Consider the following 19,708-nt stretch of genomic DNA (forward strand, 5'->3'; position numbering starts at 1 on the left):
GTTCGTTGGCTGGAAGTCCTGCATGGAGAGTGTTGGAGGATCGCTCTTACTATGCTATCTGAAAAGGCTGACCCCTCCAGAAGTCCTGTCTCCCAGGCCTCCTGCAGATCATCCTTTTTTGCATTCAATGGAAATGCGGAGACAGGAATTAGTCAATAATTAATTATGTAAATTTCGCCCTTCACACCGGGAAACCCTCTGTTAACTCCTGCCTTAGTTTCCCTCCGGGTGCCTTTCCTTCCTGAAGGATGGTGTTGGCGAGGGGAGCCGCCGGCTCCTCCCCCGAAGCTGCTCCACTCCTGTGGCCCCCAGCCCTTTGCCTCAGGCTCTGGGTCAGAGTGGCGTTGGAATCCCAGTGCCCCTGCTGGTGAGCGCTCTGGGGGTGGATACAATTGTTGGTGCCCAGTCTCCGTGCTGCTGAAGGGTCAGGGACAGGCAGGGGTTGAGGCTGTGAGGATTCATTGGTGGTTCTGTCACCAGTGAACACAGACCTGGGCAGGGCACCTCGCAGCTGGGCCTCAGTCACATCGTCTGTTCAGTGGGGACCGTTGTAGCCGCCACCTCCTGGGTTTGCTGGCAGGGCGAAGTGAGTGAGTGCCTGTGAAGTGCTGAAATGTGCTCAGAGCTAGTGCTCCAAAGTGTTACCTGTTATTAGGTGTTACTAACCATCTTCAGTTTTTCCTCTTTGTGCAAGCAGTCCGTGTTCATTGTTAAAAATTTAAAATACTTGTCAATTACCATCGACATTTCTCTCTCTGTGTGTATACATATGTGTGTATACATGAAGCTGCTTTCTGATCTTTTCAAAGACATGTATGTATATAAGCTAGGAAGTCACATTGTGTACCCTTCTTGCTTTCTCCTATGTTAGACCTTTTCAATTATTGGTGTAAGAAGGCAGCTCTTATTTGGGATGACACCAGGATAACATGATATCGCTCATTTCCCTGAGCCCTGGGAAGCACGCTTTTCCCGTTAGTATGTGTTTCTAGGGTTGGTGAATCTAAAACACTAACCTCACACAACAGTTTGTGTTGACTCTTGAACAGCTGTGAACGTTTAGCTTGACTTGGTCATGGAAGTAACTGCTGCTACTGCTGCTAAGTCGCTTCAGTCGTGTCCAACCCTGTGCCACCCCATAGACGGCAGCCCACTAGGCTCCCCTGTCCCTGGGATTCTCCAGGCAAGAACACTGGAGTGGGTTGCCATTTCCTTCTCCAATGCACGAGAGTGAAAAGTGAAAGGGAAGTTGCTTAGTCCTGTCCGACTCCTAGCGACCCCATGGACTGCAGCCTACCAGGCTCCTCCGTCCATGGGATTTTCCAGGCAAGAGTACTGGAGTGGGTTGCCATTGCCTTCTCCGATGGAAATAACTAGATAACAGTTATTTAACTAGTTGTTATATCACATAAAACAGTTGGTTCATGTTTCTCTAACATATTCGTTACAGGTGTGTGACAGTGTCTCTTAGTTAACCCGTTTGTTTTCTCTCCTCCCCCAGTTTTATTTGGATCAGAATATACTCAACTGCCTTTTCACCGAAAAGATCTTACTGGAGAGTTGATCCAGCAGAGAAGACAGACTTGTCCGTGAACTTACTGTCAGCAGGGGATAAAGAAGCTGGATATTGGAAGAAAGAGTATCTTACAAAACAGATAGCGTCTGTAAAGGCGGCGCTAGCGCGGGTTCTCAAACCTCTGCACCCTCACACAGGCCTCCCGGTGAAGACCAAGGAGGCACTCAGGTAGGCCTTACGTTAGCAAAGAAGGATGGCGTGAGCCCCAAGTACTGTGTATACAGGTCATACGTGCGGTTTACATGGGGAGGGGCTGTTAGATGTTTTGTGGTTTTGTGTATCTATAAAATAAATGGTATTTTCCCATCCCATACATATGGTCCAAAGGCTTTACGCGGCCTGGTAGTTGGCTCTAGTACAGCGGGAGATCCAGGGCCCTGCTCAGCCGGCAGAGCCTTAGTCGTCTTCACCTGTGCCTCACTGGTTCCTGCACAGAGCAGTGGTTCCCTGGGGGTTTGTGAGGTGAGGGGACAGGTCCCAAGAGAGAGCTACTATGGCCTGAGAACTCGGGTCAGGCGTGTTCTGGAGCTTTAGATGCTTTAGAGGTGACATGTGGCAGGCTGCATTTTTATTTTTTGCCACGAGGCAAACATTCTCACTTGCTTTTCTGTCTTCAGGATGTCTGGCTTAGGTTGGGTGATTATACTGAGAGCAGACAATGGGAGAGAGTACACCCTGGAGCACGCTGACCTCTCCATCAATGACTCCTCGGTCACAGTCGTGTGGTACGGCAAGGACTGGCCGCCGCTCGCCACGCTGACCACCTTGGACTTGTGTGGGGTGACGCCGGTGTTCATGGGCCAGTCCAGAACCCCCGCCAGGATCAGGTAAGTGCTGCTGGGTGAGGCTGTGTCACGTGGAATGACACTTGGCCTGCCTTTTGTCATTAAGAAATATTTTGATTTGATTGGATCTTCAAGCCTTCTCTTTCATTCTGGGTTACTGTGGAGTAGGAAAAGAAGGGGCTTATAGCACGGATAAGCTCACTGTTGTTTAGTTGCTCAGTCGTGTCCGACTCTTTGCGATCCCGTGGACTGTAGTTCGCCAGGCTCCTCTGTGGGCTGTTCCAGGCAAGAATACTGGAGTGGGTTGCCTTTTCTTTCTCCAGGGGATCTTCCCGATCCAGGGATTGAACCTGCATCTTTTACATTGGCTGCTGCTGCTGCTGCTGCTAAGTCGCTTCAGTCGTGTCCGACCCTGTGCGACCCCATAGACGGCAGCCCACCAGGCTCCGCCGTCCCTGGGATTCTCCAGGCAAGAATACTGGAGTGGGTTGCCATTTCCTTCTCCAGTGCATGAAAGGGAAAAGTGAAAGTGAAGTCGCTCAGTCGTGTCCGACTCTTAGCGACCCCATGGACTGTAGCCTACCAGGCTCCTCCATCCGTGGGATTTTCCAGGCAAGAATACTGGAGTGGGTTGCCTTTTCTTTCTCCAGGGGATCTTCCCGACCCAAGGATTGAACCTGCATCTTTTACATTGGCAGAAAGGTTCTTTTCCACTGAGCCATCAGCGAAGCCCTATCTATGGCTTAGGGAATGGTTTTCTCGTGACAATTTCCTGGATGATAGATGGCTGACCCTCTGAGGTTTTTAGTTTTAAAACCATTTTAACACAGAGACATATAAAACGATTATATTTTCCTTCTTTAGTAAATGATACAGTAATCGTAGTTTAGGCATTAGATCGTAAAGCCATTAGCTATTTTATGTGCTTTTCTCTTGAACTCGCTCGTTGTGTCATCTTGTGCAGATGGCTTGCTGTTCCACGCCTCCATGTTCCCGTCTGTGAAATGCGGTGAGGACAGCTGTGAGGTAGTGTTTAGTGTGCATGGCTGCTGTGAGATCACAGAACTTCACCGTCCAGTGCGTACATCGGGTCTTCTTGCTGCACATACATCTGGCCTTACGTGTCTTAGTGCTGATGCCTATTGAGTCCCTATTCCGTTGTGAGGTAGCTGTGCCCTGGGTTCACAGTCATTCTTGGGCTTTTGGTTTTCCCAAGAACTCGGTCGTGCTTACTTTTCTAAGCTGGGTTTTGTCATGTGTGGCATCCCGAGCTCCTGGCTCTACATGTGTGGGAATGCAGAGGGGGCGGCTGCCTGCTCTGGCGTCGGTTTCTCTCACGCCCTCAGCCCCTCTGACCTCGCAATGCGTTGTTCTCAGCACCCTTCGAGCTGCAGCCCCACCACGGGCTCCTCTCCCAGCCCCTGCCAAGGAAGGTGTTGAGATCTCACTGCAGCATCTGCCTTCTGCTCAGCAGGACCGCCTTCTTTCCCCACGTGCCTGGATACAGACATGATGCTGCAGTCTGTGGCCGAGCCGCTTGTCTGTGGTCCTGCCTCAGGTGCTGGCTCTCTGAGGGCTGTTCCAGTGACCACTGGTCCGGTTGTTGTACTGTGACCGTGGGGGTGTCGTATTCCTAGTGCTAGTAAGCCCAGGTTTTATTGTGTTCCGAAAATATTCTTACTACTGTGAAGGAAAACATTGGCATCACTTCCCCTGGCTATATTAACTGAAGATATTTTCGGAACAGCTACTTTTTTGGAATGGTACCTTTATCTGCATGAATCTCTGAAATTCTACCTGGTATCATTGTGGACCCCAGATTTTTCTACTGCAGTGTTTAGGTTTTACACACCGTGAAATTGTTTCCAGAGAGTGAGTCTGCAGCCTCTGTACCAGTGTGACTCAACAGTACGTTATTGGCACATCATGAGATTATGTTTATAGGGACGAGGACAGAACAGTTAGCATCAAAGTAAAACGCTCATGAAAGTTCATAAATGGATGGTGTTGAATTGTAAACTCACTCAAAGATACTATGTTCCGGAAATTGTCATCCAAGTCAGGAATACCAGATACTACACAGTGACAGAAAGCTAGAACTCACTGTGAAAATTCATTTAATTTATTTCCATTAAAACTCACTGAGCTTCCGCCAGCATTTATTTGATCAGCAGTGGTGAGCAAACACTGAAAGGGCTTCTCAGGAATCTGTTTTGATCGACACTTTTATTGCAGGTTTGTGAGCAGATGTGTCCATGGTGCAGAAATGCAAACCCCTGTATGCATCTGTGTGACAGCAAAGGAGAGACTCGGTGACTTTTATTTTGTTTCCTCCATGAGGATTTTTTTAAACAATGAAAGCCTTATTTATGTGGTTTCTGGTTTGCACCTCCCTGTAACACGTGCTTTCCTGGTTGGACGTGTTATGCTGTCTGTGTCGCTGGCGTTCTCTGTTCTTCAGGGGAAGCTCTGCCTCCCGGACTTCTGAGGAATGTCGGGTCACCATCAGCCTTAGTTTCTGCGTCAGGGTGAATTGTAAGGCCAAGGCCAACGGGGAGCAGCATGGCCTCTGTGGTGTCCATCAAACTGGTCTGGAGCCGTGGTCTGAGGGCTGGGGCGTCAGGCTCCTTGTGGGGTGTTTTCCCAGCCCCGCCCACTTGCATCCACGTTGGCGATGTCATCGCAGTGGCTGCTGCCCCCGAGCCCCTCGCGGTGCCCCGTGCTCTAGGGAGGGGCTCTCGCCTCCTCTCCCGCCCACCTTCCCTCCAAGGCAGGGGTGGTCTCCCTGGACACAGGTGAAGTCAGGCTGAGACAGCATGCAGGGTTGGAGCTAAGCATTCAGCTCGGGTTCTCCTAACTCTACACTCGGTCCCCAGCTTGGTATTCAGCTTCCCCCAGGGTATTCGCCCCGGGCTCGGTGTATTTTTAGATCCTTGCCTCACACCCAGCTCACCTAATCTGCGTGGTTCTTAGCACAAGAAGCCGGGCGAGGGGCTCCGGTGGTCAGGTAGCCATGGACGGGTCTGGTTTCCATGCTTACAGCCCCTCAGCTTTCAAAGAGTGCACAGGGGAATACCCTGGTTTTTACGTGCTTCTGCCTAACGAACATCTCAACACCTGTCACCAGCTGTCGTGTGTCTTGGGTGCTGAAGGGGCACCTGGGGCCCCCACTCCTTAGAGACTTCCCTCTGACTGGAGCTGAGCTGTGTTAACTGGCCACCGAGCGCTCCTCTCCCTCCTGGTTTCCCGAATTGCCCCCGGGAATGACAGACACCTCCGTCCGCTGTGATGGAGCGGACAGCATCGTTCCCTTCTGTTGATCTGTGTGTCACGAGCAGTAGTGCTGAGCTGTGTTCTCTTGCATGTGGGAGTTACTGACTCTCAGACTCTCAATCCTAACAGAGAGTTCACACTGCGTCTCGCCTGTGAAAACCCTTGTGATTTTGGTTGAACTTTATTTTCTGATGTTAATAATTTCCACTGTCTCTGAGTTGTTCTTGATAATAACTTGAAGAAGCAACTCTGCTTTCAGTGGAGTGCTCCTTTTCTGCCATTTAAGGGATTTCATCCTCTGCATTATTGAGGGCGTACTTGGAGGCTCTGCTCCCGATGGTGGTGGTGTCCAGGCTTGTGAGGACGGCGCCTCCCCTCGCCCCTGGGTGATGCTGCCGCTCACTGCAGCGAGGGCGGGAGCCGGGGAGAAATCTGGGCTTACCCGGTGTGCCTTTTATTTGTACAGGTTGTCTCTCCTTATGAGCTACCTGTGCATGGCTAGATGTTCCTAGAAGTCTTTCTAGATGCACTGAAGAGCGTCAGCAGCACGGGCCAGCCAGAGTTCATGTTCCTCTCTGCTTTCTTTGGCATGACATTCAAAGACCCCGATGGCATTCTCTGATCACCAAGTACCATCTGAGCCAGCTGACCGAGTCCAGCATGGTGGGCGGCGACAGACTGATGCGGGTCTTCTGCCTGCCCCCGGGCCTGGTGGTGGGGCTCTGGAAGGTGAGCCCGGCGCGCACCCGCCCCGCGGCCTGCCCTCTGCACCCCCGTCGCTGCCCTCGCGCTGGGGTGGAGGGTGCGGCCCCATTCCTGCTGCCCCCTCGTGCCTTCACCTTCCCACCCGCGGTCCTGCTGCTGCCCACGCCTGCGGCACACGAGCCCTTCCTGCCCGCATGCTGGGTTCCCGTCACGCTGTGATTTCCCAGGACGTCCTCTCCCCTCCCGGCAGTCCATGCTCCTTCCTGCTGCTCCTTCGTGTCTTTCCTCTGCCGAAACTTCTTCCTGCCCGTTTCACCCCGGGGGCTCACGGGTGTCTCTGCTCATGGCGGGGAGGGGGGCATAGCCCCCCAGGCATTTCCTTTCCCCAGGGTGGTTTCCAGCCCACCAGCTCCTCCTCGTCCCCTGGGCAGTCGTGGCAGTGAGGGGCTGACAGTGTCCTGCTCCCCACACGGCCAGGTCGTCTCCCCCTTGTGGCTGCGGCCTGTGAACAAGCTGATTGTGAGACCAGTTCACGTGTGTTCTCAGTGACCAGGCAGAGCCCGGGTCCCCACGCCAGCCTCCAGACCTCCTCTCCCCTCGTCCCGCCGTGCCCTGTGCTCTTCCTCCCTCCCTCCCTCCGCGCAGGGTGACTGTGGACCAGGCCGCACGTGGCTTTCTCTGGGCTTGTGAGTTGGTCCATCTGTGCTGGCCGCACAGATGCCAGGACTCTGGCTGACCTGATGGTGGAGGTCTCTCGGCGTTCTCTTTATCTCTGAAAAGCCTTCGAAACAACCTGGAATTAACAGTGTATATTCTCACAGTCACCGTCCGTCACAGGGCACGTGAATGTTTCACGAGTGCCAGGGTGTTAATGCTTTTGGTTCCACGCTCTGTGTGTCTTGGGTGCCTCGTGGTCCTGCCGTCGCTGCTACGTCTTAAGTCTTATCAGACAGTGATGGTGAGTTAGCTCCGCGGGGTCTTAGACAGTAAGAAACCACATCTCTCTGTGAGATGCTTGTGCTGAGATCAAAAACAGCGACCCTGTAAACATTGAAAATATTTCCACTGACACATGTCTTTTAATTGCCTTTGCAGAGGGAGGAGGAGCTGGCGTTTGTCATGGCAAATCTACACCTCCACCGCCTCGTGGAGAGGAGCATGTTGGGGTCGCCGGCTGTGTACGTATCGCTGTGCAGTGTGCAGTTTTGTACAGTCAGCATAAAGGAGTCAGAGGTGAAACCGTCCTAACATTCCGAGAATAGCTGCAAAGATGCCCTGTTTTTAATCAGTAGCCACAAGCCGATGGGCATAATTATGCAGCTGTTGCCAACGGTTACTGGGTTACCTGCGAGTAGCCTCCGCTGCACTTGTGAGGGCTCAGGCTGGCGCGCCTTGTGGGATGCGGTCTGCAGACCAGGCAATGCCTCGCAGTACCGACGTGTGTGCGCACTGCGACGCTGCACGCTCTTGGTGCTGCTCTGTGTGGTCGTATTGTGACAGCAGGCAGAGCCGTGGGCCCTGGGGTCTGACCCCCGGGTGTGTGCTGTGCTCGATCGGGACAGCACGCCTGTTAATGGACTTCAGGTCAGTGTGTGGGCTGTGCTTTCCATTTCTCCCCCGCTCTCCGGGCCGAGGCACCCAGATACCGACCTGGAAAGCTCCCGAGTGCGTCTCCGTTCAGTCTGTTAGCTTTGTTTCTTCCTGAATGAAGCCTTGTTCATTGTAGGCCTGGGTCTCCTCCCAGGGGTCCCTGAGCTGCTGGTCTGTTGTCTGGCGCGTCTTTCTGCCGCACATTCAGCCCTCTGAATGCCGAGACCACCCGGAGCAGAGCTGCTGTCCGGGGCGGGTCCCAGCCACGTTCCGTTGTGGTGGTCAGGGGGTGCCCAGGGAACACACGAGTTTTGCCCGTTTGTGTAGAGGTTGAGAAACGAACATGTCCTTTTTTCTGAGTCAGTGGTATTGAACCCTATTGGGATCCACAGAGAGCTGGCGGCAGCTGGTGTCTTGAAGGGGTGCTTGTTTTTTAGGGAGTCTTTCCAGTTGGAGCATCTTGCCTCTGGGACTAACAGATATGCGTGTGTGTTTGTTTTGTTCCTCAGCCCCTACGAGATGCCTCCTCACACCCCTGTCTTGGACGACAGCCCCGAGCGTGGCCTGCATGGCTACAGGCTCCACGTGGACATGCACAGCGGGGGTGTGTCCTGCCTCTGCGGCTCCTTCCACAATCTCTCCGCCAACAAAGGTGAAGCTCACTGAGTTTGAGTTTTTGTTTTGGTGTGAAATTCAAAGTCTGGAGAGGCAAGGGGACCACTTTTTATACCCGAGTTAAGGAAAGCCCCCCAAGTGACCATGAAGCCATGTCCTGCCTGGCCCTCCGTGCCCTCTCCCCCCGCAGGCCTCTTATCACGGGCTGTGGGGCTTCTGGGCCAGCCCCATCATCACGTCCCCCTTCTCTACCTTCTGGAATATTCTCTGCTCACCCTTTCCACTGGTACTCGGTACTCTGCCCCACCATGTGCCCCCTCTCCTACCCTACCTAGCTTCTTCCTGCTCACAGGAGTGTGCTGAATGTGGTGGATGGCCCCCACAGGGCCAGTGTGGGGCGAACCCAGGGTGAGGGCAAATGAGCCCAGACAGGGTGAATGGGAGGGAGGGGGGCGTCACCTGGGGAGGGGGTGACGCAGGCCCCTGCCCTGGTTCTGACTGTTCCCACCTGGTGGCGTTCCTTGTATCCTGGGGAGGGGGTGATGCAGGCCCCTGCCCTGGTTCTGTTCCCACCTGGTGGCGTTCCTTGTATCCTGGGGAGGGGGTGATGCAGGCCCCTGCCCTGGTTCTGTTCCCACCTGGTGGTGTTCCTTGTATCCTGGGGAGGGGGTGATGCAGGCCCCTGCCCTGGTTCTGTTCCCACCTGGTGGTGTTCCTTGTATCCTATAAACTTGAACTTCGGTGTAGACACTTGCAAGTTTCACACTGGTTGTAAGAATATTTTATAAGGGGAAATTATATACTTCATTTCTGAATGTCCTGTTCCCCCCAGTTCTTTCACCTAATGGATCTGACCTCCATTAATACTCCCTGCCTGTGCTTCCCAGGTGGTGCTAGTGGTTAAGAACCCGCCCCCCAGTGCAGGAGACATGAGGGGCTTGGGTTTTGATCCCTGGGTCAGGAAGATACCCTGGAGGAAGGAACAGCAACCTATCCCAGGATTCTTGGCTGGAAAATCCCGTGGACAGAAGAGCCTGGTGGGCTACAGTCCTTGGGGTCACAAACAGCTGGACACGACTGAAGCAACTTAGCACGTTAGCAACACTCCCTGCCTACATCATCATTTTGGAGTTTAGAAAATGGTGATTTTAAATTGCATCATTCTGTCCACATTTGTTAGCTGAGCTGTTGTAGAGAACTTTTCCCCTCGTCAGCTGGGTGGCTTCCTATAGTGGCAGGGTGAATGCTTTAATCCTTTCTCTTTTAACCACCAATTTGCAGATTACGAAATTAATGTAGTTGTCACCTGCTATCGTAGAAACAGTTTTGAGGGCACTCTCTCCTATCTTGTTTAGTGTCACTTTGGACTCTTGGGTTATTATGTACTCAATAATTTATAATCGGTTACAGACATTATTCTTTGTAAAGCTAAAATTGTCCCCAGTTTGGTCAGTGGGATTTATTTCAGGTTGGCTTCTCTGCCTGTTCATATACCTTCCTTTTTCTCTGAGTCATCTTTGCGTTTGTTTCAAGAAGATTTCTGGGCTTTTCTGGGCTTTTTGGCACTTATATTACAATTATGAAGAAGGTATATGTTAACCTAGGGTGAATCAGCATCTTTGTTGTTTATTTGTCCCCCCCAAGTATGTGGAATGTCTTTTAGTTTGTTCAAAAATACTTTTATGTCTTTTTGGAATGTATCAGAATTTTCTTCATACTTATTTTGCACATTTCTTAAGATTTTTAGTAACTTTCTTCTGTTGTTTCTGCTATATCTTCCAATTATTTTGTAATGTCTTTGTGTGGTTTTGGTCTCAGGTCACTGCTGATCTCATAGAATGAGTTGGGAAATATTCTCAACTCTTGAATTTTTTGGAGGATTTGGATAGAATTGGCAGTATTTTTTTCTTAAGTGGTTGGTGGAATTCACTTTTGAAGCCATCAAGGCCTGGAGCTTGCTTTGTGGGAAGGTTTTTAGCTACATTGTTAATTGGGCTGTTTAGGATATCTGTTTCTTGTGTGAGCTTTGGTATTTTGTGTCTTTCAAGTTATCTGTGTAAATATAAAGATTGATGAGTGGGTTCCTCAATGAGTGGGTTCATTGATGGGTGGGTTCATCAACAGAAGAACAACCCCACTTCTGTTGTAAATTTCTCCATGAATGTTTACCAGATGACAAATACTTAAGTCCATTATTTTATTGGTGGTTTAGTCACTAAGTCATGTCCCATTCTTGCAACCCTGTGGACTGTAGCCCACCAGGCTCCTCTGTGCATGGGATTCTCCAGGCAAGCATACTGGAGTGGGTTGCCATTCCCTTCTCCAGGGGACCTTCCCCACCCAGGGACTGAAGCTGGTCTTCTGCCCTCCATGTGCGTCTCCTGCACTGCAGGCAGATTGTTTACTGACCAAGCCAGCAGGGAAGCCTGGTCCATTATTTTATTAGAGAGTATAAAAGGATGATTCCTTAATTGTATCATTCCTTCTTCATCTATTATTAGCATTTGATAAAGAAGGGTTTTCTTTTGTCAATTATTAAGTTACCATGAAATATAATTAATACAGGAAAGGCATGATACTTGCTTGATTCTTTCTTGATTTATATACAGCGTAGTAATTTATGCTGTAATAGTCTTTGGAGATGACTTGTAAGTTTTGTGCGCTCAGTTGCTCAGTCCTGTCTCTTTGTGACCCCATGGACTGTAGCCCACCATGCTCCCCTGTCCATGGGGTTCTCCGGGTAAGTATACTGTAGTGGGTTTCCATTTCCTTCTCAAGGGAGGTATTATTGTTAATTCATGGATTGAAAAAACAGAGGTTCTTTATTTTAGTCCATTTGAAGCCATTGCTTTTATTATTACTGTGATGTTCAGCCTGTCCTGTCCTGGGTCATCTGCTTCTGTTCTCTGACATGACTCTCCTCCTCTTTGGTAGCTTGCTTGTGTTCCAGCAGGATGAGATGCTTCAAGCTCATGTTGTCTGTCTCACCCAGACCTAGACTTGGCCGTCTCCCCAGGACCTGTTTCCTTTTATTTCTCACTATAGGCTGTGGCATTTAGAGATCATAATCTATAGCCAAAGGACGCCTGTTGCTCTTGGGTTTTCATCTCTTGTAGGATTTTCACTGGGCAGAGCTGTGAGGTTTGTAGACTTTATAATATGTAGAAATAAGTTATGCATTCATTTAAATTAAAGATCTTGGGGTTTTTAATTCACCTATCATTTTTATATACTTGTATTTCTTTTCTTACGCTGAAAGTCTTTGTTCCAAACAACATCAAAATATATAAGATTTCAACCCCCCCAATATTGATATTATTAGTAATAACCTATTGCATGTTTGGGCTTCCCTTGTAGCTCAGTCAGTAAAGAATCTGCCTGCGATGCAGGAGACCTGGGTTTGATTCCTGGGTGGGGGTTTGATTCCTGGGGAAGGAAATGGCAACCCACTCCAGTGTTCTTGCCTGGAGTCATCCCACGGACAGAGGAGCCTGGCAGGTTACAGTCTGTGGGGTCGCAAGAGTCAGACACGACTGAGTGACTAAGCAGACATTACATGTTATTTTAAATAAGATTTTCCTTGTGGATTTTTATGTACTTAAGATATTATATCATGTGAGAAAAAGTTAAGTCACCTAAAATAATTCTGCTCTGTGTGGTTATGCTATCACCTTGATATACAGTTAGGGTGATTTGTTTCAGTTGACTTTTTATTTTTCAGGATTGCTTTGCTTCTGTTTTTACATTAAGAAATTACATACCACCTTTATATGGTCCAAAGTTGAAGTTATAAAGCAATGTAGTTCAGAGACGTTTACTTCTGCCCTGTCTCTTCACTTCTGTTCTTTCCCTCCCTCCAAAGGTAATCCTTCATGTTAGTCTAAAGTTTGTTCTTTCAGTGTTTCATTTTGAATACATAATGCTGTATATTAATATATTCATATTTCTCCCAATTTTTTAAAATGAGACATACTAGACTCCCTTTGAAGTTCCTTCATTTTTTCCAATTAATAATTTATTCTGAAGATTAGTTTTTAGAGTGAGATACAGGTCTTTCTCTTTTTCACCTTCCCCAATAGCTCAGTTGGTAAAGAATCCGCCTGCAATGCAGGAGACCCTGGTTCAATTCCTGGGTCAGGAAGAGCCGCTGGAGAAGGGATAGGCTACCCACTCCAGTATTCTTGGGCTTCCCTTGTAGCTCAGGTGGTAAAAAATCTGCCTGCAGTGCGGAAGACCTGAGTCCTGTCCCTGGGTTGGGAAGATCCCCTAGAGAAGGGAAAGGCTACCTACTCCAGTATTCTGGCCTGGAGAATCTCATGGACTGTATAGTCCATGGGCTTGCAAAGAATTGGACACCACTGAGCGACTTTCACTTGTTAATGTCTTTTTCTGTGGTTTCCAACCTTTGCTGTTATAGATAGTGGTTTAGTGAATATAAAGTGAATAGTCTTGTTCACGTATCACTTCATGTCTTGTCAGCTTGTCTTTGGGAGACTTTCTTGGAAATAGGATTGGTAGCTCAAAGAGTACATTGCAAATGTAATCTTGAAAGATATTGGCAAATTCCCCTTTGTGAGAGTATTTCCAACTTAGTGGGGAATTAAGTTAATAAAATACGTTGTCACTAAGTACATTTCTTCTAGGTTTTTGTTATATGTCCTCTTAAGTTGAGTTTCTTTCTATTCCTGGATTTGTTGGATTTTTTACAAAAATCAGGAATAATTATTAAATGTTATGAAATACATTTGGGCAACTGTTGATGGTATGATTTCTTCTACTTTACACTATTAACATAGTAAATTTCATTGATATATCTTCTATGGGAAGGTTAACATCCTAGAGTCCCTAAGACAAGCTCCTCTTCTCATATATGTGCGTATTTTAAAAATACTAGTTTTAGTTATTTGGTTTCTAGTGTTTTCCATTTAAACTCAAACTATAGTTTTCAGTTTTTTATGTTTTAAATTTGTTTCTTTTTCAGTCATAAGCAAGTTTTCTACTTTGAATTGAGTCAGTTTTAAGATTTATATAGTTTCCTAGAAGTCATCTGTTCTGGGCTTTATTTCGACCTTTCCCTAGCTTGTTGAGTTGACTGCTTAGATTTTTTAACTTTCAGGTTTTCTTGTTGTTTTTTCCCCCCATTTCCCTTTATGCCCAGAATCTTGGACTCTCGAGGTTGGAAGGAATTGAAAGGTGATCTGAAGAATGACCTGTCCTGGGCTTGAATTTGCTCTGCCCAGAAACAGCGCACTTGCCTTTTTTTCTGCTTTTCATTGAGCCCAAAGTAGTTTCTCTGTCTGTCCACCCATTTACCTTCATTCTGTTACTTACAACAGAGGATGAAATCTCGTCCCTTTTCCTGGTACGTGCTGTTGCGGGGCTGCTGACGTGCGCACACCTGTTCCCAGGGTGCCGTGTGCGTGCCCAGGGCTGGTGCTGGCAGAGAGCTTGGCCTCGCGCTTCAGGGCTCCAGCCCCGGGCCCTCAGGTGCCCTCGCGCCCCGCCTTTCCAGCCTGACACAGTCTCTCGTCTCCAGGGGCTGGGCCGAGGTCCGTGTCGGGGGGCTGCTAGGGCTTCAGAGGAGAGGACGGCCCGCGCCTTGTTCTCAGGGAGCTCCGCAGCCTGTTGACTGCGCTCCGTGTGCGTCCCTCACGTCCGAGCTGTGCCCGTGCCTGTGACGAGGACAGGACGATGGTGGCAGAGCGCACGGGCGGGCCTTCGTCACAGGGGCCTGCTGCACGCTTCGTGCCTGTGTCAGTCTCCACGGCAAGCCTGTGGGCTGGCTGTGCCCCCTCCCGGGCCACTGCTGGGGCGGCTGGAGCTTGTGCTTGGGGTGCCCCGGCGGCACCCCGGGCTTTCTGCGGAGCCCAGGGTCGCAGGCACTTGGCTGCTGTCTCCCGTGTGCTGTGCTTCGCAGCGCTGTGCTTTCTCCTGTGTGTGACTGTCTTTTCAAGGCCATGGGCTTGTAAGGGTGTCAGGTGGGGGCCCTTCTCTGCCAGAACGCTGACGTACCCTGAGAAGGTGAGATGATTGTTAGGACATGAAAGAGGCTGAGTAAAAGAGGATGGCAGCCTGCGATGGGAGCAGTTCAGTCCGCCTTTCATCTGTTGTTTTCACCATAAGGGACGTTTTCCCCATAAGGCTTCACACGACACTCTTGCATGTTTCCTCTGCCTGTGGTTCCGCGATGCGGACCAGCAGAGGGCGCTGTGGCCGTCAGAGTCGTCATCCCTCTTTACCGGAGTGCAAACCCACAGGTCCTCTGGTTTTTTGAGAAACGCGCTTGTGGTTCCAAGTGGTAGTCACTTCCAGCTCTGTCATTGCGGAGGGAATGACAGCACGGTGCCCCGTCAAGGGTAAATGTTTTATCCTCACGGCCCTAGAATTGCAGGGCGCTGAGCAGCCTGGCCTGACTACGGAGGCAGCCTGCAGGGAGTGGCAAGACCTTGGCAGCTCGCACCTGCTTCCTCCAGACCCTTGAGGTTTTTCTCTTTCGCTGACTTTGCTCTGTATCCTCTCGCGGTGATCAATCTTAGCCATTAAGACAGCTACGCCCTGAGTCCTATGAGTCCTCCCAGTAGGTTCTCTGGGTCTTGGGGACCCAGTGCCAACCATCTACCCACATCTACAGAAGTCATAATGTACCCAGGGACCCCTCCCAGGGCCGTGCAGTCACACAGGAGTCGTGAAGACACCTGCCAAGTGCTGTCTGCCTGAGAAGTGTGTTGGAGCCTCAGCACCCAGGGCTCTTACTGGGGCTGGCCACGTGGGTACCCTCTGCAAGCCTCACCCACATTCCAGACTCCCAGGAGGAAAGGTGTTCAGCATGGATCACGTTGTTGGTACATATTGTTCAGTCAGAGAGGAATGGTGAGTGGGAAATCCCCCTGAAACCGGTCTCCAGACCTCAGCCAAAGGCTGGCAGGCTTTCCAAGGGTAGACTGTCTCAAGATGCCAGTGCAGTTCACCCAGCAGAGGAGCAGATAGGAAGCGGTCCAGTCATGTCTTTGAAGTGTAAATGGAGCCTGAAAAGGAGCACGTTCAGCAGTGCAAAGTGTGAAAGGATGTGTATTTTTTGATCTTAGTATCAAGCTAATTATTACCAATTTTCAGAAGCTGGAGGAGGAAAAAGATTTTGCACAGTACAGCATGTTGAGACTTTTTATCAGTGTTGAGAGGGAGAGTGATGGTAAAGAGGCAGAGGAAAAGAATTTTTAAATAACAAAGTATGCTGCTAGGGTCATTTATTTGAGTTGTTATAAAAGGCATTTAAAAACTAATGGCTTTTTCCTTTTATGGGATTTGAAAATTCTGAATATGTGGACATTTGTAAAGAAGCAAATAAAATCACTGAAGGACAACTCTTGTTTCTCTTTTGGTTCATTTTCAAGTCTATAGCTATATTTATGTTCGCAGACCACTCTGTGGGAGCGGTGCCTGCTCTTTCCCCATGTCACTAAATAGCCTTTGAAAAATTAGACTTTGGGAAGTTGTATGACAACCTGTTGTTTGGCTTTATCATGATTTATTGACCTGTTCTCCTTCTGTTGGGCGTTTAGGTCTCCTTTTCCATGATTATGCCACTATTATGAGCATTATTTTGAAAAATGTTTGGTAATTTGAGAGGTGAAAATGACATCTGATTGTTTTAAGTTTGCAAACGTTGAATGTTAGGTTGACTATTTTAAAAAGCCTGTGGACTGCAGCTGAGTTTGGCGGTTACTGCAGCAGCTGTCAGGTGGTCTGTTTAAGGGCACCTAAGAGAAACCTGTATGCAGGTCAGGAAGCAACAGTTAGAACTGGACATGGAACAACACACTGGTTCCAAATAGGAAAAGGAGTACGTCAAGGCTGTATATTGTCACCTTGTTTATTTAACTTATATGCAGAGTACATCATGAGAAACGCTGGGCTGGAAGAAACACAAGCTGGAATCAAGATTGCCGGGAGAAATATCAATAACCTCAGATATGCGGATGACACCACCCTTATGGCAGAAAGTGAAGAAGAACTAAAGAGCCTCTTGATGAAGGTGAAAGAGGAGAGTGAAAAAGTTGGCTTAAAGCTCAACGTTCAGAAAACTAAGATCATGGCATCTGGTCCCATCACTTTGTGGGAAATAGATGAGGAAACAGTGGAAACAGTGTCAGACTTTATTTTTTTGGGCTCCAAAATCACTGCAGATGGTGATTGCAGCCATGAAATTAAAAGACGCTTACTCCTTGGAAGGAAGGTTATGGCGAACCTAGATAGCATATTTAAAAGCAGAGACATTACTTTGCCAACAAAAGTCCGTCTAGTCAAGGCTATGGTTTTTCCAGTGGTCATGTATGGATGTGAGAGTTGGACGGTGAAGAAAGCTGAGCGCAGAAGAATTGATGCTTTTGAACTGTGGTGTTGGAGAAGACTCTTGAGAGACCCTTGGACTGCAAGGAGATCCAATCAATCCATCCTAAAAGAGATCAATCCTGGGTGTTCATTGGAAGGTCTGATGTTGAAGCTGAAACCCCAATACTTTGGGCACCTCATGCGAAGGGTTGACTCATTGGAAAAGACCCTAATGCTGGGTAGGATTGGGGGCGGGAGGAGAAGGGGACGACAGAGGATGAGATGGTTGGATGGCATCACCAACTCGATGGACATGGGTTTGGGTAGACTCCGGGAGTTGGTGATGGACAGAGAGGCCTGGCGTGCTGCAATTCATGGGCTCGCAAAGAGTCGGACACGACTGAGCGACTGAACTGAACTGAAGCTGTTTAAGCTGCAGTGGCACCTGTCACAAGTGTGTGACATGTGGTAAAGTGAGAAAGGAAGTGAGGAGTGTTCCAGGAGATGAGGCTATACCAGTGCTGTCTGGTTTTCATATTTCTTTCCTAACTGAATTTCCAGTTGTTTGTGTTTGATTGGTTCCACTCTTTTAAATGTTTACTAGATCTATATGAGTTATATTGGTTGCAAATATTTTCAACATTTTGTCTTTTGCCTTTTAAGTTTTGTACATGTTGCTTTGGATGCCCCCCCAAGGTGTTTTTTTTTATTTTTTTTTTAATATTTATTTATTTTGCCAGGTCTTAAATGCGGCATGAGGAATCTTGAGTTGCAGCATGTAGGGTCTAGATCCCCCACCAGGGATCAAATCCTGGCTCCCTGCATTGGAGTGTGGAGTCTTAGCCACTGGACCACCAGGGAAGGTCCCACTGAAAAATTTTTCATTGTGTATAGTCGGTCCTTTTTTTCTTGTTGTTTTTCCAAGATTTTTACACATAAAAAGTACCCACTTGGCAAGGCCAGGCAAACATTCACGTGTGTTCCCTTCCGATTATCTCCCTTCCTTTTGTGAACCCGGGGCTTCCCTTGTGGCTCAGCTGGTAAAGAATCCACCTGCAATGCGGGAGACCTGGGTTCGATCCCTGGGCTGGGAACATGCTCACAGGCAGCCTGCAGTTCCCTGCCTTCCCACAAGGGCTCTTTCTCTGCTGTGTGTTGGGCCCCTTCTCCCTGTGACTCGACCAGGCAGGAAGTTCGTCCAAGCTTTGCTTGTGGATTTTGTTATGAAAATGTGTCCCTCCCCCAGGGTAACATTTCTTACCAATGAACTTTTATTGAAAACATCTCAGTTATTTCCATCCATTTATTCTTTTAGATGTATTTAAAATAATCACTTGGCCAGATTTTAGGTGTCTTATTTGGATTTTGATCAGATTTGTATTGAATGTGTACATTAATTTGGAAGGGATTGATGTGGTTTCATTCAGGGCTCTGGACTTTCTGTGTAAGTTTTCTTCCCTGTCCTTAGGAGAAATGTTTGTTACGCAGGTTTTTTACTTTTTTCAACTCATTTTTGTGTCATTGTGAGTGAATACTTCTAGGTTATGTTTCCATTATCTGTTACGAGATTTGTTTTATATCCTTTGGAGATTTTGTGATGTGCTTTTCATTAAAATACTGGTTAAATAATAAATAGTGCCGTACTCTGTAAGGCGCAATAGAAAACACTGAGGGATTTGAAAGAAGTTATGGGCCTGAGAAACTTTTTACTCTACAAAAAAGTAGGGTTTTTCATCTCTTGATGAGCAGAAACTATTTAGCCCAGATAACCTGTTTTTAAGAAATTCTACTTTAAATTTTTCATTGTTTGAGATATGTTTCTTATATAGTATGTTACCCCATTTTTATTGGCTGTGATTCCAAAAATAGATAGTTTTTTGTTTCCTCTGTTCCTTGATACTAATTACTTTCTGTGTTTCTAGGTCAGATTATTCTCTCTAATAATGGTAACAGGAAGGCATTAGAAATTGTTTAGTATTTTCTAGGTGGTGATTATCTAGAAAAACTAGAGCAGATAATTTCTATAGCGTCTTCATCAGTGGCGGTGATGACCTTTTTCCTGGTTTGTACACTCGGTGGCCTGTGAACAGATCCGCAGTACAGAGTGGTGTCCGCACGGCAGGAGAACACAGACCTCCATGCATGTTACGTCACGGCTCCCTGGGAGTCAGGGGTCTTTTCCCTGAAGCAGGACAGGCAATGTGATTTGTGGGGCCCAGTGTAAAATGAAACGTTGAGGCCCCTTGTGAGAAAATAATTCAGTTCAGAATGGTGACATTAAACCAGGAGGGTCCTCTGCAGATGCGCGGGTTGTGGCCCCTGAAGCTGGCGAGCCCCGCCTCCCCCGCCCTGTCTCCGCCTGCCGCAGTCTGGGGACCCAGGACCTGCGGGGAGGAGCCTTGAGGTTCTGAAACCATTTATTATTGTTTAGTTGCTCAGTCGTGTCTGACTCTTTGCAACCCCATGGACTGTAGCCCATCAGGCTCCTCTGTCCGTGGAATTTCCCAGGCAAGAATACTGGGGTGGGTTGCCATTTCCTCCTCCAGGGGATCTTCCCGACTCAGGGACAGAACCCACGTCTCCTGCCTTGGCAAGTGGATTCTTTAGCACTGAGCCACCTGGGAAGCCTTTACATGAGCCCTTTTCCTCCTCTTTTGCATTTCTGGCCTCTTTACTTCTGTTTGAGATTCTAACTTAATGAATGCCCAGAAGTTCCTTAGAGAAAATCACAAATACATGTCCACTGGGTCTGTCAGATTTTTTTCTTCATGTTCAGAGACCTGGTCTGTAACTGCATTTAACTATTTGCATTTAACGTGTATCAGGGGTTTGGAAT

General features: G+C 48.4%; 1 protein-coding gene across 3 annotated transcripts in view; it reads left to right on the plus strand.

The window, feature by feature from the left end:
• FBXO15 (F-box protein 15) overlaps positions 1 to 19,708 on the plus strand; it is a 39,216-nt gene that overhangs the window by 12,336 nt on the left and 7,172 nt on the right. For all 3 annotated transcript variants that reach the window (XM_081562854.1, XM_081562855.1, XM_081562856.1), the window contains exons 4-8: positions 1,502 to 1,744; positions 2,194 to 2,403; positions 6,237 to 6,363; positions 7,435 to 7,517; positions 8,439 to 8,581. In XM_081562854.1, the coding sequence (XP_081418980.1) occupies positions 1,502 to 1,744; positions 2,194 to 2,403; positions 6,237 to 6,363; positions 7,435 to 7,517; positions 8,439 to 8,581 (806 nt within the window). The remainder of the gene's footprint in view (positions 1 to 1,501; positions 1,745 to 2,193; positions 2,404 to 6,236; positions 6,364 to 7,434; positions 7,518 to 8,438; positions 8,582 to 19,708) is intronic.

This window comes from Giraffa tippelskirchi, chromosome 14 (genome assembly GCF_054371585.1).
Source record: "Giraffa tippelskirchi isolate mGirTip1 chromosome 14, T2T-mGirTip1v1.2.pri, whole genome shotgun sequence".
Classification (NCBI taxonomy): Eukaryota; Metazoa; Chordata; class Mammalia; order Artiodactyla; family Giraffidae; genus Giraffa; species Giraffa tippelskirchi.